The 23,208-nt window shown below is 38.5% G+C and overlaps 1 protein-coding gene across 1 annotated transcript in view; it reads right to left on the bottom strand.

Moving 5' to 3' along the window:
* LOC132956690 (gamma-aminobutyric acid receptor subunit gamma-3) overlaps positions 1 to 23,208 on the bottom strand; it is a 76,860-nt gene that overhangs the window by 15,775 nt on the left and 37,877 nt on the right. Inside the window, exons 4-6 of the mRNA XM_061030266.1 lie at positions 19,435 to 19,655; positions 8,221 to 8,303; positions 2,723 to 2,860 (exon numbers count right to left, since the gene is read on the bottom strand). Of these exons, the coding sequence (XP_060886249.1) occupies positions 2,723 to 2,860; positions 8,221 to 8,303; positions 19,435 to 19,655 (442 nt within the window). The remainder of the gene's footprint in view (positions 1 to 2,722; positions 2,861 to 8,220; positions 8,304 to 19,434; positions 19,656 to 23,208) is intronic.

A 23,208-nucleotide genomic window follows, 5' to 3' on the forward strand; every position in this document is an offset into this window, starting at 1 on the left:
AAATCATAGTTTAAATGATGTTTGGCTTACTCAGAGAAATTACATTTGTATATTAAATAAACATTATTTACATACATTATGTTCATTAATTTGCATCTGGTTATTGTCTTTATGTACAGAGACTTTCATTGTTCTGGCTGAGGTCACCATTTAGCACCATGGCAACAAAGTTGACAATCTGCAATATTGGGTGAAGACTTATTTTAATGATCCAAAATTACAGGTTAACTCCTGCACACTAACTAAATTGCACATTATATTCTGTGCAATAAAGACTGTGTGCAGTTTGCAATTTTTTAATGGAGGCATCCTGTGCACCTCATCTTATCTTATCTTATGAAACAATTTGACTTTTTTAATAAGCGTTGGTACTTTTCGATACCAACGAAACATGTGGTAACAACCTTAAAACCCATGAAGGAAACAATTCACGAAGGTAACGCAGAGTTAATGTTGCAGAATTGATTTAAAGTCGTTACTTAAGTCGTTACTTAAGTTGTTACTTAAGTCGTTACTTAAATCGTTACTTAAGTTGTTACTTAAGTCTTTACATAAGTCGTTACTTAAGAGCAACGCTCTCCTAAAATGCCTTGTCTCTTTTTTATTGCACTTTATCCTGGGAATACCAGTTGCTGTATTTTGTGTCACTTCTAAATGTTTCAGTACATTTTCATTATTATTATTTCCATTTCTATCTATATTAAAAAGGAATAATATTCAGAAAAGGTAAAGGGGTAATAATGGATTTGAAGTGTCTAAAAATGTAAATTCAAAAAAGACCAACTTCTTTGAGTTTTTTGTTGTATCTTTCATCACTAAAAGTATAATGATTTACAGTCGTTACTTAGATCCTGACTGAAGTCGTTACTTAAGTATTTAAGTAGTAGTCATTAGTAGTAGTTGAAAAGTTGCTTTAGTGTCCACTTGAGGTTGTCTGAATAATCCAAGTCAGTCCCATTAACATGTTAAAATGTTCAATTGTGCAGTAAAGATAATTCATTTGAATCAGGGACAGTGTACAAAATGTCTAAGAAGAGAAAAGATGCTTTGTACCAGTTTAAGCAAACTAGCTAATTTCCATCTGTTGTCCCTGGGCAGATGCTTTCAGTCTGTATTCAGTGTCATTTTTTGATTGGTACACAATGTACAGGGATGATAATTGACGCTGACATCACTGAGACTGCGTCCATGTTTCATACAGGCTGTGGTTTTAACATGAGTTTGCTCACGTGTTATTTCTCATAAAGTTGCGTTCCCTATACTAATTAAAGGCATTTGCTTAACACAAATAAACCATGGTGTCCCCACATTAACAACGTTGACACAGAATAACAACTTTAACTTAAATCACATGATAGATCATCTGAACTACGACAACTCTATTTCCATGTGGGAGAGGACATGTATAAACTGAGCTTCATAACTAAGTCTCAGATAATGAGGACATCTTGTTCAGCGGGTCTCCTGTGAGAAAAAAGTTGTTGAAAGTAAAGTCAAGTGGTTTAAAAAACGACTGGATGCAGAAGCTGGCAGTGACAGATGGAGAAGGGAAGAGATGTACGGATGTGTTTGTGACTCTCTATTTTTTGATGGGATTACATGGACGATCATGGGGCAGCGAGTGGTTTGACTAATGGATTTGTCTGTTTATCTTGGAATTGATTTGGTGGTCTCGACAGCGGCTTAATCATTTTTTCATTTGTAACACATTTCAATTGTGGCAAGTAGAAATAAGTGCAGTGAGAGAAAACTCTGAGGACATTTACTTGTTATGTCTATTGCCTTTTTTTGTGGTCACTTGTGGAGCCAATGTTATTCAAACATGTCATCTGGTGTCATTTCCATGCAATAAGAGAGTTTCTTTTCTTAGACCTGTCTCTCTGAATTTTGATTTCACAAATATAAAGTCTATAGTTTGTTAAAGAACACCTTGTTCACATTTAAAACGAGAATGCACTGAATGTGATTTCTGCTACTACTGTAACACCCCTAGTTTCTTTTACAAACTGACAACAAGTGACAGGTTGGAAATACCTAATCTTGAGCTTCATTCGTTACATGCTAACGACCCAAAATGATCCAAATCAGCAAGAGAATGAGAATCTACGGAGCAGTCCTCCAGTAATCATCTAGAGATATTTTCAGTAGTGCACGTGTGAAAACGGCTAAAGAAAGACTCCTGACCTTATTTTAAAAACAAGCATCTATCCAGCTTTGTAGTCTCAAGCTCTGCTCACTTCCCAGTATTCCCAGCAGTCAGACCTCTCTTTGATTTGAAGAAAGATTTCCTCAAACTTCAATGTACTGATAGTGGAACAGATTATCAAGGGTGCCTTTTTTTAATGTCTCTTTCTCTTTTTGTGTCCTTTAAAAGACAAACTAACACAGGATATCCTATCATATCGTATGTTATGGATCATACAGTCCCTTACCGAACTGTATATCTTTCTGTAGCGTAAATTCAAAAGTCGAATCATATCCCAAAAGATCACCGCATAAGATATTCCTAAGGTTTGATATCACACCCCTCGCACATCTTTATTTCCCGTCATTTAATTGAATATTTCTGTCCCCACACACCTTTCTTAAAATACACTTTTAATTTGTTCTTTGTGTATTAATAAATACTTCAGAATTGTGTTTTTTTATATATGTCTTATTGTAAATGTATGAGGTTTTAATATGTCAGTGATTACAAGTAGAAACAGTAGACACATCCTACCTGCCGTGGTCTTTATTATGTCCGTAGTGTTTCTCAGGCCCATAAAATCAAACTGGTAGAGACGCCAGGACTTCTGGTCCGCCGCCTCCACGGAGTTCTTCCTCCACTTGTAAATCATCTCGTCTCGCGGGTATCCATCTGCAATTACAAAGAGCATGTGTGTGTGACCCCGGGCGCTACATGGCACATCCTAATGATGGATATCGAGGTGGAGATAGACCTAAGGCCACCCAGAGCAACATTAGTCTTGTGCTGGAGGCTGTTTAATGAAAAGACGGTCTGGAGCGGAAGACAGAAGGCAGAGAGAAAGTGGATTAAATGAAAGCTTTGGTTCAATAATGCACTGAATCCGTCTTGATGTTGAGCCTGACCTTCACATGACGTGCACACAGCCTGGGAGTGTTTTTACTATTGATCATGGGAGGTTAATGATGGGTTAATGATTCCTGCTTGGCACCAGCCTGAGTCACTGCTGGTTTAAACAGGCACATAATCATTTCATGGAGGAAAACTAACTACTTCATGATCACGCCTGATAGCAATGTGATGTAACAGGCCGTCAATTTACACAAACATTAACAGGGAAGATGTTGCACAAGCTGCTAATTGTTTTCAAACATGCATGATGAATGAATTTCATTAACATTTACCACAGCTCTTCTCATTTCCTGCTAATGATGTCATTAAAGATTCAGCAACGGCTATTCAAATTCAGATCGTTCCGAAAATAAAATCGTATTGTTCAAACAGCTTGGCACACAAATAAAGCAGTAGAAACGTCAACGCTGAAAGGTTTTTATATCCTCGTGATGATATATCCTCGTGATTATAAATTAACAATATTGACTAGTACATTGTGTAGGGCATCGGCAAGACAAGTTTATTCATTTCAGCAACAGGGCAATTCAAAGTGCTTCACACGAGACACCAAAAGAATCAAGACAAAGAGAAAAAATGACATGAAAAGTAATAATTCAAAAGTCACTAAAACAAACCATTAAACCCTCAGTGTCACACCAGGTTACGAGGCTGGAATAGATTTTAAACTGAAGTTTACACCAAAGCAGTTCCCCCTTAAATACCTTTGCTTTTACATGGGGATGCCCAACACACTAAATAGCTTTTTTTAATCCAGATTCCTGGACAAGGTGCATGGAAGGTGGACACGAGCAAATGGGGATTCATTGCATTTTTAACCACGTCTGAAATTCCAATATTTTGCAATTCAAAAAGTTCATTAGGCTTTTATATTTGTACTATCTTAAGCTAAAGGCCCTGACACACCAAGCAGACGACAAAGAACTAGTGGCGACGAAGGCCGCCTGTGGCGTCGCCTCATGTCTTGGCCAAAAAGCTGCACTAGAACACACCGCAAAGACTACAGCCGACACCCAACCACCACATACATTCTGCATCGTATTATAGGTAGCTTACTTATCGAGAATAATGTCTGATGAAGAGTTGAAAATGGCGCTGGTGTTGTACGCCCTTAGTCTTAGCGGAAAAAGAAAAGAAGAGGCAGAGGCCAACTAGGACTGACGGCCGACGCTCTCCTAAAGGGTACTTTACTTCCTGTTTGGATACAAAGCTGGTTTTATTTTAGGGAGAAAATAAGAAACTGGTGGTAGACCTTGGTTACAATATTAACTTAACCACAGAGACAAGGAACTTGTTACGACTCGAAACAGTTAGAGGACAATAAATAAGTGAAATATTTGATGTCACGAGGTGTCTGAGAGATTTTATTTTTAAGTGAAATGAGACATTCAAAGGTGTCGTTTTTTTACATCACTGTGCTGACAGAGCTGCTGCTGTTTGTGTATTGGCTAAGCTATGGTGCGCCTAGAGGGACAAAATAGCATGCAATTAATGCGATTCAAAACAATGAATGCTTTAATATCGGACCTTAACCGCATCGTGATGAAGTACTTTAAACTTAAAGTAACGATATCAAACAACACAGTTTTGTTCTCTCTGCAGAACCTTTGGTAACAAGTACTGTAACAGAGTGTAGTTGGCTAATATTAGATTTAATATGTGTAAGAACAAACAATAATGTAAGGAAATGTGTAAATGTATAGTACATATGTATATGAATGATATGTGACCAGAGACAAAAGTGCATTAACTGCCTTCATAAGGAATGGCTACAGAGAGGCACTGTATTATTTTGGACAGGTCATTGTTGTGGACTGTGAATATTGTTTCTATGTGTAAGCAGCTGCAAAAACAGCTCTAGTTTAGTAATTGTCTTCACAACCTGTTCTCTGCCCACCTGTTGTTTGTCCGTTCAACTCGGCTTCTTATTTGCTTCCACTCAGATGATTATTCCAAATCCCCCCCCCCCCCCCCCCCCCCCCCCCCCCCCCCCCACGAGGCATGATGGCTAATAAAGATAGGCAAATCTGACTTAATCAGAAAACAGAGACGTTGTCATGGAAACCAGTGTACAGTCTGATGAGTCCCTTCAGTGAGGAAGCCGATCTAGGCAGGCTGTACGCTCTAATGTGCTGCACAAGGTTCAAAGTCTTAGCAACTTAATTCAGTCTGTGATGAGGATAACAGATCTGTGTGAGGTCCACCGCAGAGGATATATGGATATTCAGGATATATGGACTAAAATCCCTGAAATGTCACATTAACACACCAAACAGTCCTATTAAACATCATAATGTGCATTTTATGGTCGGGTTACGGCTGTGAAGAGAAGAAAATTTCACACTGTCGAGTAAACGTGTTAAGCTGTGAGTGAACTCAGTAGTGAAGTGATGCACGTTACACACTCTCTGATTTAAAGACAACTTGCTAAGCTCTACACTTGTTTACTTCTCTTTTCAATCATGAGGCAGTGTCCTGATGAGTTTTTGCACTCTCACGTCCTTTAACGCACTGATGCTTAAGTTTCTGTAAGTTCTGCACCCCTGGACGAGCCTCAGCCGACTCACACTGTTCACATTTCGAGTTTTCATTAAAGCAGCTTGAATGTAGAAAACAACATGTTGTTTCCCTACGATACCCAACAGAGTCAGGAACCCATAAATTATTTATAATTGCAATTTAAACTGTGCGAAGCAGACATAACAGTACGTCATTATGTGCAATATATCAACTGTGCAATACTTTGACATTAATAATATTTTATTCAAGTTATTTAGAGATCCTTCCGACTCTAAGCATTTAGGCTGCATTTTAAACAACAGTTAGCAATGATATGTTTGCATGTTCTGACAACGCCGTTATTTTCCTATACGCGTTTCTGTTTTTATTGGAGCAATGGTTACGTTTGAAAGTATTTTTTTCACTCAAACTTCTGTGTAATTTCTCGTCTTTTTTGTGCTCATATAGTCAATGTTTAAACCTGTATCAGAATCAGAACAACTGCAACATGAAGCAGTTTCTCCCCATGAATATGGACGTCTTTCTGATCATGAAACCCTAAGCTGTTATACTGTACATCTATACACTTTATGTGACTCGTGTTAACAATTACATTTCAGTCGAGATCTTGAGAAATAACCGAAATTAACTCGTTTTCACGGGAAAAACAGTTATCTCACGATTATGAGATAAATTAATTGAGATCTGCAAAAAAACTATTAAAATATACTCGTCTCTGGAAAATGAAGCAGAATGAAATGTATGGATGCATGTCCTCTTAGGGCTTCCGTACTTTCTTATTTATCAAAGCTCTTTTATAAATTCTGTTAACACTTGAAGCCCTTCAAATATAATTTGCATTATTAGTAGCGTCATTGTTTATTCAGTGTATTCAGTGAATGCAAAAATGAGCTTCTAATTGTGCCTGGAAATAACCCAGAGCCATGAACACAGGGGCTACTGGACACAAACATGAAGTAATATTCTTATTTTGCATCTTTTATTGTCATGTGATTGTTTTTTTTCCAGCAGGAAAAGTAAAATAAGGTGTATATAAGAATTGAACATAGAACAAGAATTTATTTAAACATGCTTTTTGTGAAATCGTTGATGCAACCTTAAGACCACCTTGTTTGTGTTCAGTTGTTCTAAGAGACAGTCCAGGGATTAGTTGTTGTAGAAGTTGGCGAACTAAAATAGTTATCCTCACTAAATATCAAACCATTGATTCTCTTAAGATCCTCAAACTTGTGGAAATTAAGATTAAGATTAAGATTTACTTTTATTGATCCCCGCAAGAGGAAATTTCAGTTTTTACACTCTGTAAGTCATGAACACACACGTAGGCTGAAATATACACACACATGCAGAAACAGGATCCTATGGACATGCACTAATGGAGAGAAGCCATATTTGGTCTGCACCGGGATTTGAACCGGCGACCCTCCGGTTCCCAACCCAACCCTACAGACTGAGCTACTGCCGCCCAGAAATATGGTCACTCATGGCTCCTGTCACGACCCCTCTCACTTTGCTCCTACTCTGCCTGCATGTCTGCGTGCTTGCTTGTCTCTCAGTCCGGTCTTGCTCTTTCAGGTGTTTGGAGTCGGCATGTGGGTGGAGCTGGAGGGGTCCTCAGCTGTTACCTGCTGAGTGGGGCCTTCAGAAAGACATAAAGGTCTGACTGATTGAGACTCTCATTATCTCTCAGCTGGGCCTGCTGCAACTACACCAGTTGTACTGCTTTCTCTGTGTGTGACCTCCCTCTTTGCTACCAGCCCTGAGCAAGTTAAACTCCAATCTACTTCTTTCACACAAGCAGCTGTACCCTGTAATGATAACAGTGACGGATGGCAACATCCATTAACTCGATCAGTGGGAACTTTTTTGTTTTGTTTAAGTTATGTTTGGGCCATTTTTGCCTTTTTTGGACAGGACAGCTGAGGGCCAGGGTCAGATTTGAACCCAAGGTTGTGACGAGGACTAAAGCCTTGCTGCACGGGTCATGCATTTCTACAATTCTACAATTCATTTAGCGGATGCTTTAGTCAAAAGTGTTGTTCATCTGAGAGTTAGTACACATGCAAGGATCTGTGCAAGAGAAAACCCATCAGAGAATGACAAGAAACAACCGATCGGAAAGAGGTGCTGAAAGGCCGTGCACAGGGGAAAAGAACAGGGTGTAAAGAGAGAGAAATAGATTTTTTTTTTCTAAGTGCGAAAACATGAAACCAGCATTATCACCTGGAATATACTAAGATAAAGAGATATACTGTTAAACTTAAAAAAAAAAAAAAAAAAGCCCATTCCAATTCCAGGCAGCTCTCACTCAAAGGCCCTTGTGCATTTAGTGTTGACAGAGTTTGCGGATGAAATATAAAGATAATTTTGTATACAGTTAAAAATAACTAAAGGTCCGTCTCATATTGAAGTAAAAAATAAAAGCCCGGGCCATTTATTGAAGTTTTACAGTAAACACAAAGAAATGTTTCTTTCTCCCAGGAGCTTTTGTATTCATTGACATTGTGTATGTAAAGAGATGACTGCAGATAAATGCAGAGGACAGACGCAGCAGGATAGACCCTATAAAACATTATATTGAATATATCCTCGGTACTCACAGCTGGAGAAGATGAGCGGACAGGAGTGTTCGTCCATCGGGAAGTTGTGCAGCTGCAGCTGGCATTCTGCATTTATTGTTAATCTGAAAGAAAAACCAACAACAACAATAAAATAAATCAGTTTGATATGTGTCATATTTGTTCTATAACTCAAAGATTTCTGGTGCGACCTCATCTCATGATCACAGGCTTTACAGCACACGTCTACATCTTTTAAGTTGTCTTCCAGATGATTGCTACAACTATTACAAGAATATGTGCATCAGTAATGAAGGGCATTTAAATAAAAAATAAATACCTTTCAGCCTCAGGTGGAGTAGCAATTTTTAAATCGCGGTACAATTTATAATGTATGTATATAACGTATAATCAACGTACAGTGAAGAGCATGAAGGACCTTAATCAGTCAGTGTGAGACATGTGAGTGTCTGTGCACACTGAAGCAACAGGCTGCTCTCCTCCTGAAGGCCAGGTGCAGAGGTTCAGGAAAAATCTGGAACTCTGCAGCTTGTTTTTCTATTAAGTGCTTCTTGAAATTCTCCTCATGGCTCTTTGAAGAAAACAAATGCTAAAAAAAGGAACTTTTACTTGTAAAAAAACACACAAGTCTTTTAAAAGTCTCTTTAAAGTTCCTCACACTTAGACAGGAATATGATCGTCAACAAACTGAACGTACACCCAATAAATCCATTCTTAATACTCCATTGATCTTTGTGTTAAAAGTAAGGGGTACTTTTTTAAGGGTAAAGAAAAACTGTTGTGAAGAATAAGCCGTCAACCAGTTTCATTTGGTTTTGAATGACCAAATGACAAGTGCCACCAATGGACAAAAAAACATGAGAAAAGTGTTTAATTGTGCCAAATATCAAAGAAGAAAGACGACTGTAACCATGGATTATCAACAGCTGCTGGCTGTATGGTTTTATCTTTTGGGAAAAAGGGCTTCACTAATCATTTCACTTTGTAAAGGAGTACACTTCACAGCTTTGCCAGGAACTGATTCACACAATGCTTTTTCATCAAAAACAATTTTTTTTGAAAAGGACCTTAATTGCAACTATTTAAAACATTGATTACTCTTTTGAGGTTCAGTATGCAAATCATTTGTGCATATAATTACACAGCAGTTTAATGTTGTACACAAATAGAATAAAATCATTGTCTATCCAGCCGTGAGTTTTGTGTGTGTGTTAAAAAAAGAACCTGTACACAGTCCTGGCTTGTTTGCACAACATATAATGTTCTCTTGATGTAAGTTATACATATATATATTTGTATCTTAGATTTATAACAGCTTGGTTTCAAGAGTTTTTATTTGGCATATCCTGCTTATTGCAAAAAGTTTTATAGCCATAATGTAATCAACATAATTCCCAAAAATAACAATACTTTTACAGAATCACATTTTACATGGTTATAAACTGAACATGTTTGGGTGGTGAGACTGTTGGCTTTTAAAAAAAAGACATTTTCAAAAAGGAATTCTACATTCAAGCCCAAAATAATGTCACGACTGTTCATAGAAAAATAATGGTTTGTTGAAGACCAGGTAAACAAGTAACTAGAACTTAATAATAAGTATCAATTCGAATCACCCTGAGCTCACAGACATCCATGAATGGTACACAACCTCTTACACCACATATCGAGGTTACATGTATTCAGAGGTGCAGCTTGTCAACAAGCAACGTAATAAACTGCTTCGGGGCCAAGGCCAGTATAAAAAAATGTGCAAAGTTTGCAATGCCAGTATGAAATCCTGGGGGGAAGGGGGCCCCGTCTGACAGCACTCACTGTTGTTGCACTAGCAAGCATCACATGCTTTATTACTGTGTGAAAAACATTTGTTAATGAAAATTGCTGAAAGAAGATTAAGAGGAATAAGATGATTACTTATAAGATAATAGAGATGCACTCTGGTGCACAGGGGACTTTTGTGTGTATCCACTCACAAAAGTCCCCTCTGAACTTTTGCTCAGGGCACCACCAGTCCCATAATCCCCACTGCAATGTGAGAATACGTTTGCCTAATATATGGCCAAGGCTTTAATTCACTGAGAGCAACAGGCCCAGCAGCTCTGGATTGGACTGGCTCATTCCTCTGAGAACAAGGCAGACAGAACCAATTAGTAGAAGCCTGACTATAAAGGTAAGGCAGTGACCGTCACACTTTATAGCAGCCTCTGCCATCAGTGTATGAATATGGTGTGAATGGGTAAATGTGACATGTGGTGTAAGCATTTTTAGAGACTAGAGAAGTGCTTTATAAGTGCAGTCTATTTACCATTGTTACTGTTTATGGGGTTTTAAATTGCCACAGTTTTGGTCAGGTTTGGGGAACAAAACTTCTTCGATAAAAGATTGTGATTTGAGTTTAATCTTGCACAAACATCAGTTAAGGTACAGGCTGTACATAAACATATATGTAATACACTTCAGTCACACAGACCTACACGTCCAGTCCACTTTGTGAATGTCCTGTCTTTTAAATATTGATTCATAGCCTTCAAACCACAAGCAGACTATTGCTTCATTATAGTCTTTAACCTGACTTTCAAAAGGATTTGTGTTTACACTCTGAAAAGGATCCTAAAGGATGGATAGATGGATAGATAGATACTTTATTGATCCCGAGGGAAATTCAAGACATTGGAAACATTCAAAACATTGTTGTCTGATTGTTAATTCTGATTTGTGACTCACCAAAAGTGAAGACAAAGTGCTTGGACTGCCCTTTACCGACTGGCTACAGTACAGGTCATAAGCCCCGCCTCCTCCAAGTCAACAGATTGGACATGGGTCAAACTATTCATTCAAGTCAAATAAGGTTTTCTGAAATGTTTCTCTCCTTGAGTTACATGTTATCGTTCTAAAGTAATGTTCAAGTGATGAATTTTCTAAGAAGTTTCAACTAATTCGCCTTTTGATATAATAAAAAAGGGGTAAATTTACATGATTGACCGTTCTCGTGATACATGTTGCTTCAAACTGTTAAATATTTGTTTTGTTTAGCTGAGGGGCAGGACCTCAAAACTGCAGAAGAGGCTCCATATGACGTCACCAGGGCAATATGTCAGCGCTCATCACAGGGGTATCCTTATCACTCACAAGCTAACCTCTGGTGTCAGAAAGCAGACCAACTCCCCGCCCGTGTGTGTAAGCCAACCCAAGGTTTAACCTCGTTTTGAAACAATCCATGTGGCTTTTCGCCTCACTACTCTTCTTTGCCGCTACGCCAGCATCTTCCATATTCACCGGTTTGATTCTTCCCCAATCACTGAATTGTATCCACTCCTAAACTCACATGCTTGTCATTGGCTGTGGGAAACACACCTGCCCCACACCCAGAAACCCAGAGTCAACCAAAACAAAGGAAAACATCAAAATCCAGACAGAGGACAGGGTCTCTGCAGACAGTCATCACCACACAAGTATGGAGGCTCATCAGTGATGAATGAGCCACATTACTTTTTTATAAGTCTATTTATTGTGTGAAAAAGCAATTGACTATCTTTCAGACTACATAGACCTGTGGCGGTAATTACGTACATGTAACGTTGAACCTCCAATTATAAACCAGAAAGTCATATTTCTTATCCAAGTGGGAAAAGAGGCTGCGGGAATCATTAAGACCAAAAAAAAAGACTGATGCTTTAATGAATCAAGATTACATCGAACCATGGAAATATACTACACCTGCGAAAACAAGAAGACCACATAAAGAGGTATGTTGAAAACACTTTTCTGGGGATAGGATTCAATGTTTTATCTTCTTGGATACAGAGATTTGGAGATTAAGTCCATGAGAGAAAAGGAAGATTGAAAAGTGTAAAATTGTTGAAATAAAAAAGGAGAAGAAAGTGGAAAGAAAACTTTGTAATTTCATTCTGATATGATCTTTAAACCTCATTAAAGCATGGAAATGGGACAATACCATGCATGTGGGAGAGGCATGGATATCACAAAATGTCATCTCTGTTTACTGCAGCCAGGCCAGTGCACAATTAATACCCGATGACATTTCATTGTCTTTCTCTCATGCCATCAACGGATATTACTTCTCAAAGTTTGCACGCTCCTGAATACTGAACATTGTAGAAGAGTGTGTGGAAAAATCAAGCTTTGACTGTGGCCTGCTCATAGAAATGTAGACTAAAATAACAACATTAATCTCATAAATTGATTACTTTATTCTCGTTAATTTACGGGTTTAATCTTCAATTATTATTTTTTTCTTTAACGTTTCTTTAATCCTCATTCTCATTTCTCAACACATGAAATAAACTATTTGTCTTCTAGACTTGAAATCACAACAACCACAATCTACGCATTCATCAGACAAAGAAACAACATTTTTACCTGTCTTTTGATTTAGCCTACCATTTAAAGATTCACTGTACTCTCACAGTATCATAACATTACAAGAAAAACAGACCTGCTGCATCAACACAATCCAAATCCAGGGAAAGAATGAATTATTATAACATCCATAAAGATCTTTGGATTCCTTCAGATTTGCACTCTGACCTTTCAATTGAAACCCTTTTTGGAATGTTTAAGTTCAACAACAAACTGAGTTTCAAATGTCCCACATAAAAAAAATACAAATCTCATTTTTATTTCATTTCACCAGTAAGAAGCACATAAAGACAACACAAACTTCACTTTAAAGGATGAATGTGTGACATTTTACATGTAAATGTAGCAGAAATCAAGTATATCCTCTGAAAATAACTCTGAGTTATGACTATCTACAATGAGTGAGACACCCGAGTCCTGCTGGCTGTGATGTTTCCCGAGCCGTATCTACACTGTGTTTACATAGATGGGACGGCCGGCTGACTCCTCCCCTCGCGTATAAAAGTTGTTTAATTGAGGGACTAGAGAAAAGAAGAATAACATACTGTACTCACTGCTTAACTGTGTTTCTAGATCACGCTCATTTCAGGTAAATGTACATGCAGTGTGTAGATACGAGCATAATAAAGATCGCTAGCATTAGCATGCTAACACAACAATGTAGCGCAAGTTGTTTTGGTTTCATGCTGGTGCTCAAGGGCGACATCTGCTGGATCAAAAAGTCGCATAATTCTTACTTTTAGTTTATGTTGCTTTATTTTTGAACAGTGTTTAAATACACAAGTTGAACTCTATGTTTTCAACTCTTTATCAAAGATTGTAATGCAACATCCCTGTTTATTTTATTCTGAAAAGAAACCTATTCCTGTTAGAATAGATGCTCTCTTGTGATTGGCTCTTGAGAGTCACATGTCTGTTAGTCACGAGATCAGCAGCTCAGTTCATGTCAGCTATTCCCAGCTTAACTAGCTTCTCTATCCAGCGCCATCCTCCTGTGTATGCCTTGGCTCAGCTTTGTTTGTAAGTATTTTAGTTAATCATTGTCCTCAGGAATATTATACATTTTATTGTAAAGCTATTTAAAGAAGCAATTCTGTGTTGTTTAATTTGCCGTTGTACATAATAAAGAACTAAGAATGGCTGGATACAGAGCTGATTCTTCAATTAAACAAGCGTGCAACGAGAAATCCACTTGACATTTTCTCTTCATTGAAGCTATCTTTTGCATTACAACAGTCAAGTTCTTATGTTTAGCTATCTGGTGATGTGCGCCCTGCTACACGCTCAGGTACCTGAATAAAGATACTCCACCTGTTTTTATTTGATCTATAAAGGGTTTAAATAACAGAACGATATACTAAAATGTCCAAAAACGTGAAAGATTACTGGCAAACAGCCCAACATCCAGATCAAATATCAAACGAATCTTTCACACAGACAAACATGAACAAACAAATCCATAAAAGTGGAGGGACAAAAAAGAGACAAAAAAAAGACAAAAGTGCAAGCATTAATATGAGAGACCACCTGGGGGGATGTAATAGTTCCAGGCCAGATACATTCTTCAAATAGTTCATGAATGGGTCCCAGGTTTTGTGGAATATGTTAATAGATCCATTAAGGGTGCATCAGATTTTTTACAGCTCAATGTTGTTCATTACATCTTTGATCGGTTGTGTGATGGAAGGGGTTACATCTTTCCACTTGAATAAAATTGAAGGTTTAGCTATTAGAGAAGAAAATGAAATGACCTTCTAGAAGTAAGGAGGAATATTTAAACCTGCTGGGGCAGAGAAAACACAGAAGATGGCAATAGTGTAAGAGGGCACAGCATGCAGCTAGATGTCAAGAAATAAGGACCAGAAAGGTGCGAGTTTTGAGCAGGACCACAACACAAGATATATAGTTGCTAGGGCCTGTTTACACCTGTCACATATGTATGAGGCTTAGGTCAGGAAATGTTCTTGCAGGTTTGGCTTTAGAAAGATGTAGTCGAGGTTGATTTGTATTAAGACATGTCTCGCACATATAAAGGACAGTGAACCCCCGATAGAACCAAGTCCCATTCTTTACCCAAGAGAGTAACCTCTACATCAGTTTCCCCATCCCTCCCTAATATCAGATATAGGGGGATTATATTCATCCATGATATGAGTATATATATATCATTAAGACCCTACTCTTATCAAGTGTGTTCACCTTCAACAAAGAATCTAGGCGTGATAATGGGGAAATAAATGGAAAGTTTTTCCTGTTCAAAGTCCCTGATTTGTAGCTGCTACTACACTACTAGTTGACTGAATTTCCCAGATAGTTGCTCAAAGCTAGCAAAAATGTTACAGTATACAGGTCAGTTCACCTGTTTTAAGGCGACACAACACTGCTTTTTGTTTGTCCTTGTTATTGTCTTTTAAAATATTCCCGTTCCCTTAAGTCCATACAGACTCTTTCTGATAACAAACACTGGACCTAGACATTGCTGTGCAAACAGCAGGAAAGAGAAGAGTAAAGGTGTTAGCTCTTTTTGGTGCCAGATAGAGAAAGTACACCTGGTTGTTGACAGTAATCTAGGGTGACCATATTTCAAAACCTCCAAATCGGGACACTATCATTTTTCCACAAAGCAGCATGTACAGTATAGATCCACAGATTGTTGACCTGAACTGGTCACACAAGGAGGTAGACAAGGGTGCCCTCCTCCTGAGAAGCCAGTTTAAGTTGGTTGTCATTAACGCCTGCCTCACTGAAGTTGCAGCAGTGCTACTTCCAGCTTGAATCCACCTTTGCGTTTTCCCGTTTTAATACGGCTTCGATTTCTGCATTTCCACCGTGGGTGACTGAAAATCGAGACTTGCAGCGTATGCAAAAGACTGTACTGAGACCGAAGGTACTTTTGTTGTAACTCTCCTGGAGCTTGTTGGAAAACACTGACTCCCTTTTCGGCATGACGGGTCGGCTACCCTTTGTATGATAACCAAGACAAATCAGTTGAACTTTGACTCAGGATGCATTCTGATGTTTTTCTATTAGTTAAAACAGCAAAAACCTCGGCAACAGCATTGATTGATAGAGAGAAACCAATGTTGCAACCATGGTGCATAGTTTTGGGAGGTGAAAACCGGGACAGGGACTGTTAAAAACCAGGACATATTAGTGTTTTATAGATATTTGTGGGGATTTAGGACATGGAGATTGAAAATGCCCTATAGTAATCACATCATTGAACTTCACTTTTTCATCAACTGGGCAGTCATCAAACAAATAAGATGATAAGAGTGAGCCACGACTCCAGGAAAACTCTCCTGATTATATTTTGACTTTGGAAAATGTCTATGACAGTAAAATCACTTCATTTCAGTTAAATATTTGTTGTTTGGTCACTGTAAACCCTCATTTTGCTTGTAGAACATATTCCACAAACATAGAGAAAATACCTTAAACACCAACACACACCAATGACAGCCCCTCCCTCCTCACAGACTGTTACCACAAAATCACAGTGCATGATCTCATTGTCTTAATATCTGCTGTTCTCGCACATCAATCCCTTTAGCATGTGTTTTTATAAGTTATCGTACAACATGCTCAGGGGTTCCCCAACTTTTCAGCTCACGACCCCCAAGATAAGTCTGCCAGAGACTATCTGCATAATTGTCACTTTTATTCTCACACTTATAGTTTTACACAGGTCTATTTTTTTACCTGTTTACTAATACGTATTGTTAGTGGATAGAGTCAGAAATCAGGGACAGAGAGAGAGAGAGAGAGAGAGAGAGAGAGAGATGTCAAATGTATTTTCATTGTACCTTGGTATAGTGACAATCAAGTTCATTCCGATTCTGGGGGCCGCTCACAGCCTGGTGGTTATGTCACACCCCATGTACAGAGGCTGTAGTCATCGTCATAGCGGCTGCGGGTTCAAATCTGACCTCGTCCCTGTGCTGCATGTCATCTCCTACTCTCTCCTCCAAACATTTCCTATCTCTCTTCAGCTGTCCCGTCCAATAAAAGGCAAAAAGGCCAAAAAATTAACTTTGAAAAAGAACTTCATTCTGATTCTGATTCTCAACATAATCTATAAAAAATGTGGAAATGTCTCACCACATAAGGACAGTGTCAAGGACGTGGAGGACGGTGTAGAGCTGCTGATTACTGAAGGAGCCGTTTAAATTAATGTCGAGTGCTCCAATTACAAAGAGAGCTTTAGGGCACGAGGGCGACTGCCTCTCTAATTTGGTCTTAAGACTCGAGCAGGCAATTTGCACTTACTATTGATAATCACAGGGGATGATTGCTTTTGCGCCGCTCTTTTTAAGGAAAGTTTGCATCACAAATTATTTTGCATAATTTCCATAGTGATCAAGACTGCAGAAGTCTGAAACAATTTAAACTGATCGGTTAGTTTATAAGCCTTAGAGAACCCATATGGGAAAGTTTAAGTGGACACACTGAAGGTCATTATAGAGTTTGAGAAGTGTTGATACAGCTTTTAGATCATAGACTGTTATTATTATATCCTATAAATAAAACAATACAGCTACCGCAAGGTGTCTGTAAGAAATGCAGCATCATTAAAATGTAACTTTTTTTGGAGGAAAATAAGTAGATTCACCTCCCACAAGAGGGCTCAATTACTTCTGTTTATTTAGTCTTCATTTTAAAAAGAACGTGTTTGCCCATGGCTTCGTCAGCTTCAAACTTCTGAGTACTTTGTATCCTTAACAAATAAAAACAAGTATTCTAACGTAAGGGGCAGTGTTACTCAAGGTTGCCAAATGTCCAATACTTCCATAAAAAACATACAATTTCATATTATTTTATTATCTATAGTATAAAAAAGTGACATAGCTTTAAAGAAAACTTCAGGTCATAATTTCAGTACCAAAGTACAATTTAGACAGATTGCAGAAGTTTGCATGCTTTTTTTTGGTAATTAAAAACAAGAAATTACTCAATATTGGGTGCTAGTAAGGACTTAAATTTTGGTTGCAGTGGTATTGAAACAGGTATCAAATACCATTTGATTTGAACTTGGATCGTATATAACTTTACACATTTGCTATTGTGACAACCAGGGCTTGACAATTACACCAGCAAACCCAAAGCTGCAACTGACTTTTGACACCATGACACTGACTGCACACAGTGTTAGCTCATTGGTCCATTCGTTAAGCCTACTGCCTTTCGATTGTGCCCTAGTGACCGACAACACTGTAGTTCCTGTGGTGAACATGGTGGAGATGTGAAGAGAAGGAGCTGTTTGGCAGCACATAAAAGGTGTAAGAAACCCTGGAGAGCAGATTTCACACGAGAGAAGAACTGACGATGGAACTTGAAACACGATGGCTGCTTTATTATCCAGCCAAGAAAATTATGTACTGCACCGTTTGTAGGATGCATCATACATTTGATATAGGTTTCAAATTTGATGTAGTCTTGGTTTTGGGTATGTCCTTTGGTCATTTACATTTAAAAGAGTTGTAAATCTAGTACATTTTTGCGTACCATGGTGAACTTAAATCCTATCAAACGTGATTTCCTAACAACAAAACTGTGTCTAGTTAAAAATGCTAAGTGGCTAGTAACTTTGGAAAACCACTAGCCACAGTGGCTGGTGAGCAAAACAATAATGTCAAGCCCAGGGGTGGAGCAGCGATTTTAAAAGTGCGGGTGTTCTAATGTGAGTATATTACCACCCTCTAGCAAATCAACACATTATGTTTCATTTAATATTCAATAACTAATGTTAGCTGACACATCTTACAACAAGACAAAGTTACAAAAGATAATTAGACACTAACTTTATGAACATCCATTGTGAGTAACCCAGTGAGCTTTAAAAAAAAAAACAGATTCAAAACTGCTCTTTGTGATGCTTTTATTTTGCTTTTCTTATTGCCCTATGCCTCAGTCTCTTTATTTCCGGTCTTCAAATGTAATGTGCTTTTATTTTGAAAAACTGCAAAAGGGACTTCCACTACATCGTAAAGTTATGGGAGTAAATAAATACAGTTAAAATAACAACCAAGAGGAGAAAATGTTACACTTACGTTGTTTTGTGAGGTGGATTTATCTTAAAAACATCTGTTTGGGTGACTAACTCTCTTTCAGAAGGATGCTACATGTAGTATGTATCCATTTGTTAGCTCTGAGCTCTGACTCAACCAGTTATGAGTGACAGGAGGATTAAATGTGCGTAACTTTACCGTGCTTCAACTGTAATCGAACAGCTACGATTGGCTTAATTGTCACTTAATAAATCTTATGTCCAATAGGTTTTTTTATCGATGACTCTACTGGTAAAAAGTGTGGGGGATGAAAATATGTTTCAGTGTCGCAACACCCACAACACCCATGGGTGAGACGCGTCTGGTCAAGCCTTGGACTCACAAACCCTTCTCACAACTGTGTAGTTTGATCCTGGAGAAGCTCACAGTCAGATAGCATTTACTCTGATCCAGTGTTTCTCATGGTGGGTAATCTTCTGCATGGTTGAGGGGGTTCCAGGGGATCCCAAGAGATTTTTGTTCAGTTCAATTCCATCCATAAGTAACACAATGACAGAACCCCCCTTATCAGAGGGGGGGTCCATGGTCTAAATTTGATCAAAGTTAAGCGGTATGTGTCGAGATAAAGTTAGGAAAGTCAGTCTCTAACAGGAAGTTATGAAATGTGTTTGATCCTTTGCTGAAAGCAATAAGGTCTCCATTAATGATTAACAGAACTTTAATATTTCACTTTAAAATGTGCTTGAGTATGCAGAACATGAAGCTTGACTTTGTACTGAAGTATTGTACTCCTGTGTCAAATTGTCTTGTTAATTTGACTTGATCAAGAATAAAAAGGTGTGTTTACCTCAAGGTGTAAAGTATCTTCCCATCGTTCCATATCCTCAGCAGCTGGTTGGGCATTGTAATCCAGTGTGAATCTGCGTTCTTGGAGTTCCTGAAGATGGTGTCGGGCAGCCAGATGAGTCCCACCATGTTGCTGTTCAGAGTCAATATTTTCATGGTGCTGTTGTATCTGAGACGGCTGTCTATCCACGTCTGGGCGAAAATGATGTCTATTTGATATTCCTAAAAAAAAAGATAGAACAATAGACATAGAAATGTGAACACGGCGCTGTTTGACTTGAAGCCATTTCATTTCATCCAAATCTACTCTCCGTCCTCAGTGAGAGAGCTTCACCTGCTACTCAACCGTATTGATTTTCTCTCTAAATGACACTGAATAGGAGGATTATGTGTTTCAGCAACTCGTCTCTGTATGTCGTCTATCATTCATCACATTCACCAGCGGGATCTTTTATCATTTTAGTCGATCACAGAGCCTGCATGTGGAGCACAGACCTCACCTGACACCTCTCTCTGATTTACTTTAAACACTGTGAGCTGACAGAAAAAGAGAAACCCTGAGGCTGCACTCTCCAGTCAATACACAAAACAATGAAGCCTGTTGATTTTTTTTTAAATTGTCTCAAGTGTGCATTCATTACATAAAACAATACACTATGTTACAACACAATATCATTTGAAACGACATGATTGTCTCGGACTCGGTGGTCTGACAGTTAGTCTGAGACAGCATTTCCAGCACGGGGGCTGCTGCCGATGAGCCTTCAGAGCCCCCTGCAGTAACAGATGGGTGAAGTCAGTTTTTATATTTTTTAATGAAAGATGGTTGCTGTTCATTTGGATGCACTAACCGCCAAGAACAGAAGCATGGGTTGTGCTTGTGAGAAACAAATCCCAGAGAGCTCCACAGTGTGTTCAAAGGTAGCCTCTACTTTCCTGAGTTCTTTTTGCCCTCCGAGCCTCCGTGCTGGCCACATCACTGAAAGCTATGAATTGCACAACCCATACAGCTTCAAGTTGCATTATTTCATTTTTGATTGAGGTGGGCACAATTGACTTTTCAACATGGTTCATTCTGCATTGGGAATCTCTGTATCCTCTGGCAGATGGTAAGAACTTATACTCCAGATGGAGGATGTAAGATGGGTCAGACAACACACTGCACTTATAAAACAAAGTGTGTATGTAAAAATGATCACAGTTAATATAAAGTTAATGCATACACAGAGTTCATCAGAGCCCTCAAGAGAAATCCTACAGCACTAAAGAGCTCTCTCTCTCTTAAAGGGACGGTAACCTACCTCACTGCTCTAACAGCAATACCATACTGCTTTTAACTTTACAGAAAATCCACATGAATTAAATCAAATTACCTTTAGCTGACTTTTAATACATTTTATAACTTAACTTATACAATGAAACCCACTCTTTATAAAGATTAACTTTCAACCCAAAATTGCACTGCTTATTTATTTACTTTTACATGTATGAATGTAACTTGGCTCCTATAAGTAGTTATAGCGATGTTTCAGACAAAACTTGGGAGGGGAAAGTCAGTGGATCACTCAACCTCTGGGAACTGTAAGTCTGCATGAGATTGGTACTGAGCCCATAAACAGTTGTTTAATATTTAAATGGATGAGTGGAAACGTTGTATTGTTTGTGACACTAAAAACAAGTACGGTAGTCTTCATCCTCTGTGACCATAACAATCAGTTCAAAGGTTGTTGAGATGTTTTAGTCAGTACCAAAGTTTAATTACCTTGTGCCATAAAAGAGACAAATAACACAAAAATAGTGAAATGCAGCAGCACTTTTTTACGACTTGTGTCTCTCTGAAACTTTCCAAGGAGGTTATAGGCATACGTGCCCCTCACTAAAATGTCTCTGGAGCTGTGCAGGAACCTTTGACTTCTTTATTCAGGCTGCTGTCACCTCTAATCTAAGAACAATCTATCCAAGTCACCGATTCGCTTTTTGTAAGTCCAGCTGCAGATCTGTGGTCGAGTAATCAGCACGGCGGGGGGGGGGGGGGGGGGGGGGGGGGGAAGGAGCAGGAAAGTCAGGAGGGCGACTGACAGGCAGAAGAGGAAATGTAGTTTCAAAACTTCAAATGAATGCATGGTCGAGACCGGGGATGCACTGTCACTATGTTTATGTCGTGATTTATTCTTTATGTTCCGGTGTGGGCAGCATTTCCATTACCTTTTAAAGTTTGCTTGTGGGTGGATTTCAAGCCAGGTGAGTTATTTTCTGCTCAATCTCGATGGTAAGGCCGTGGGTTCCCAAGCTGTTCTGTTTATGACCCCAGAAAGAAGGGTGCCAGAGACTGGGGACCCCCACTGTCCCTTCAAGTGGTTAAGGCAGACAATGTAGCGCACAGCTGCCCACGCAATAAAGGCCGATTCAAACACTGCAAACACAACAGCCCAAAAAAAACATAAAATAATTGCATGAAGTAGTCTATTGTGGTGCTCTGGTGGCGCAGTGGTTAGTGCGCGCGCCCCCATGTATGGAGGCTGTCATCTCAATTTATTTTTTAATGGAATTTTTTATAGCATCTTCTTCACCCACCCTCTTGGTGTCTTGCAACCCCCAGGTGGGTCCCAACCCCCACTTTGGGAACCACTGTGCTCAGGTAAGATAGAGCATTGTAAATCCAAAAGGACAAGTGACAGGACAGTGGAATAAACGATCAACAACAAGGCATTACACATAACTGAAAAAAAATACATTGTTTTAGAGTTGATTACAAGGAAACAGCGACAAATATAGCAGACCTATGTGACTGCTGCATCCAGGCATGTATATAAAAGAGAGAGGTGTCGAGCTTGTAATTAAACTTCTGTTTCGTAAAATGTAAAATAGTCGTTTGTGAAAAATACTGTATAGCCTTCCCATAATGCAATCTGCCAAGTGTTAAATTCACACTCTTCCTAGATACCACATCAGGGTCTCTTTCACCAGTTGTTAGAAATGTATGACATAAACTTAAATCTCATGTTTTTAAAAGTATGAATATGTCTGTTACAAAGTTAAACTTGATTCAACTTAACTGATAAACTCAATGAGGTTAAGTGTTAACTGGGAAAGATAATGTTTTTTTTCTCAACATCTGGACACAAACATATTTCTCAGGTGATATAGGGGGAAACCATATACATATGGTATACCCTCAGGTGGGTGGTTTCTGTTGATTTTAACACCTTGAGGTGCAAAGTATCAACAGTAAACAACCATGTTGGTCACGAACATAACCAAAAGTAAATAAACAGACTAATAGTAACATCATTTTCGAGGTGTTTTAGGTAGCCTAGTTTTAAGAGTGTTTACATGTTGGGATATTAGCCAACTGCAAGGTAATTAAAGGTAAAAGAAGAAGCATTTTCCTAAACACTTAAATATAGACCTATACAAAAGTAATGCTGCTCAATCATCACTTAGGGGCTTCTATACGTACAAGCTCAGTCCTGCTATCAACCAATCTGTGTTCTCGCAACTGCTGTCAGAGGCAGTGGAATAAAACTGTATAAAACCCTAATAAATCAGAATCAGAATCAGAAATACTTTATTAATCCCAAGGGGAAATGTGTTTGCTACAGTTGCTCATAACACCAAAAAACAGTAGGAAGTACAGATAAGTTCACAATATAAAATAAAATAAAAATAGTAATAACAATATAATAAGCATAAGTATGACAACACAACAACAAACACACATAAGGTAATTGTTCTGGACCGTTAAAACTGAGTGTTTTATTCTGAAAGTAAAGCT

Source organism: Labrus mixtus, chromosome 3 (genome assembly GCF_963584025.1).
Source record: "Labrus mixtus chromosome 3, fLabMix1.1, whole genome shotgun sequence".
NCBI classification, from domain to species: Eukaryota; Metazoa; Chordata; class Actinopteri; order Labriformes; family Labridae; genus Labrus; species Labrus mixtus.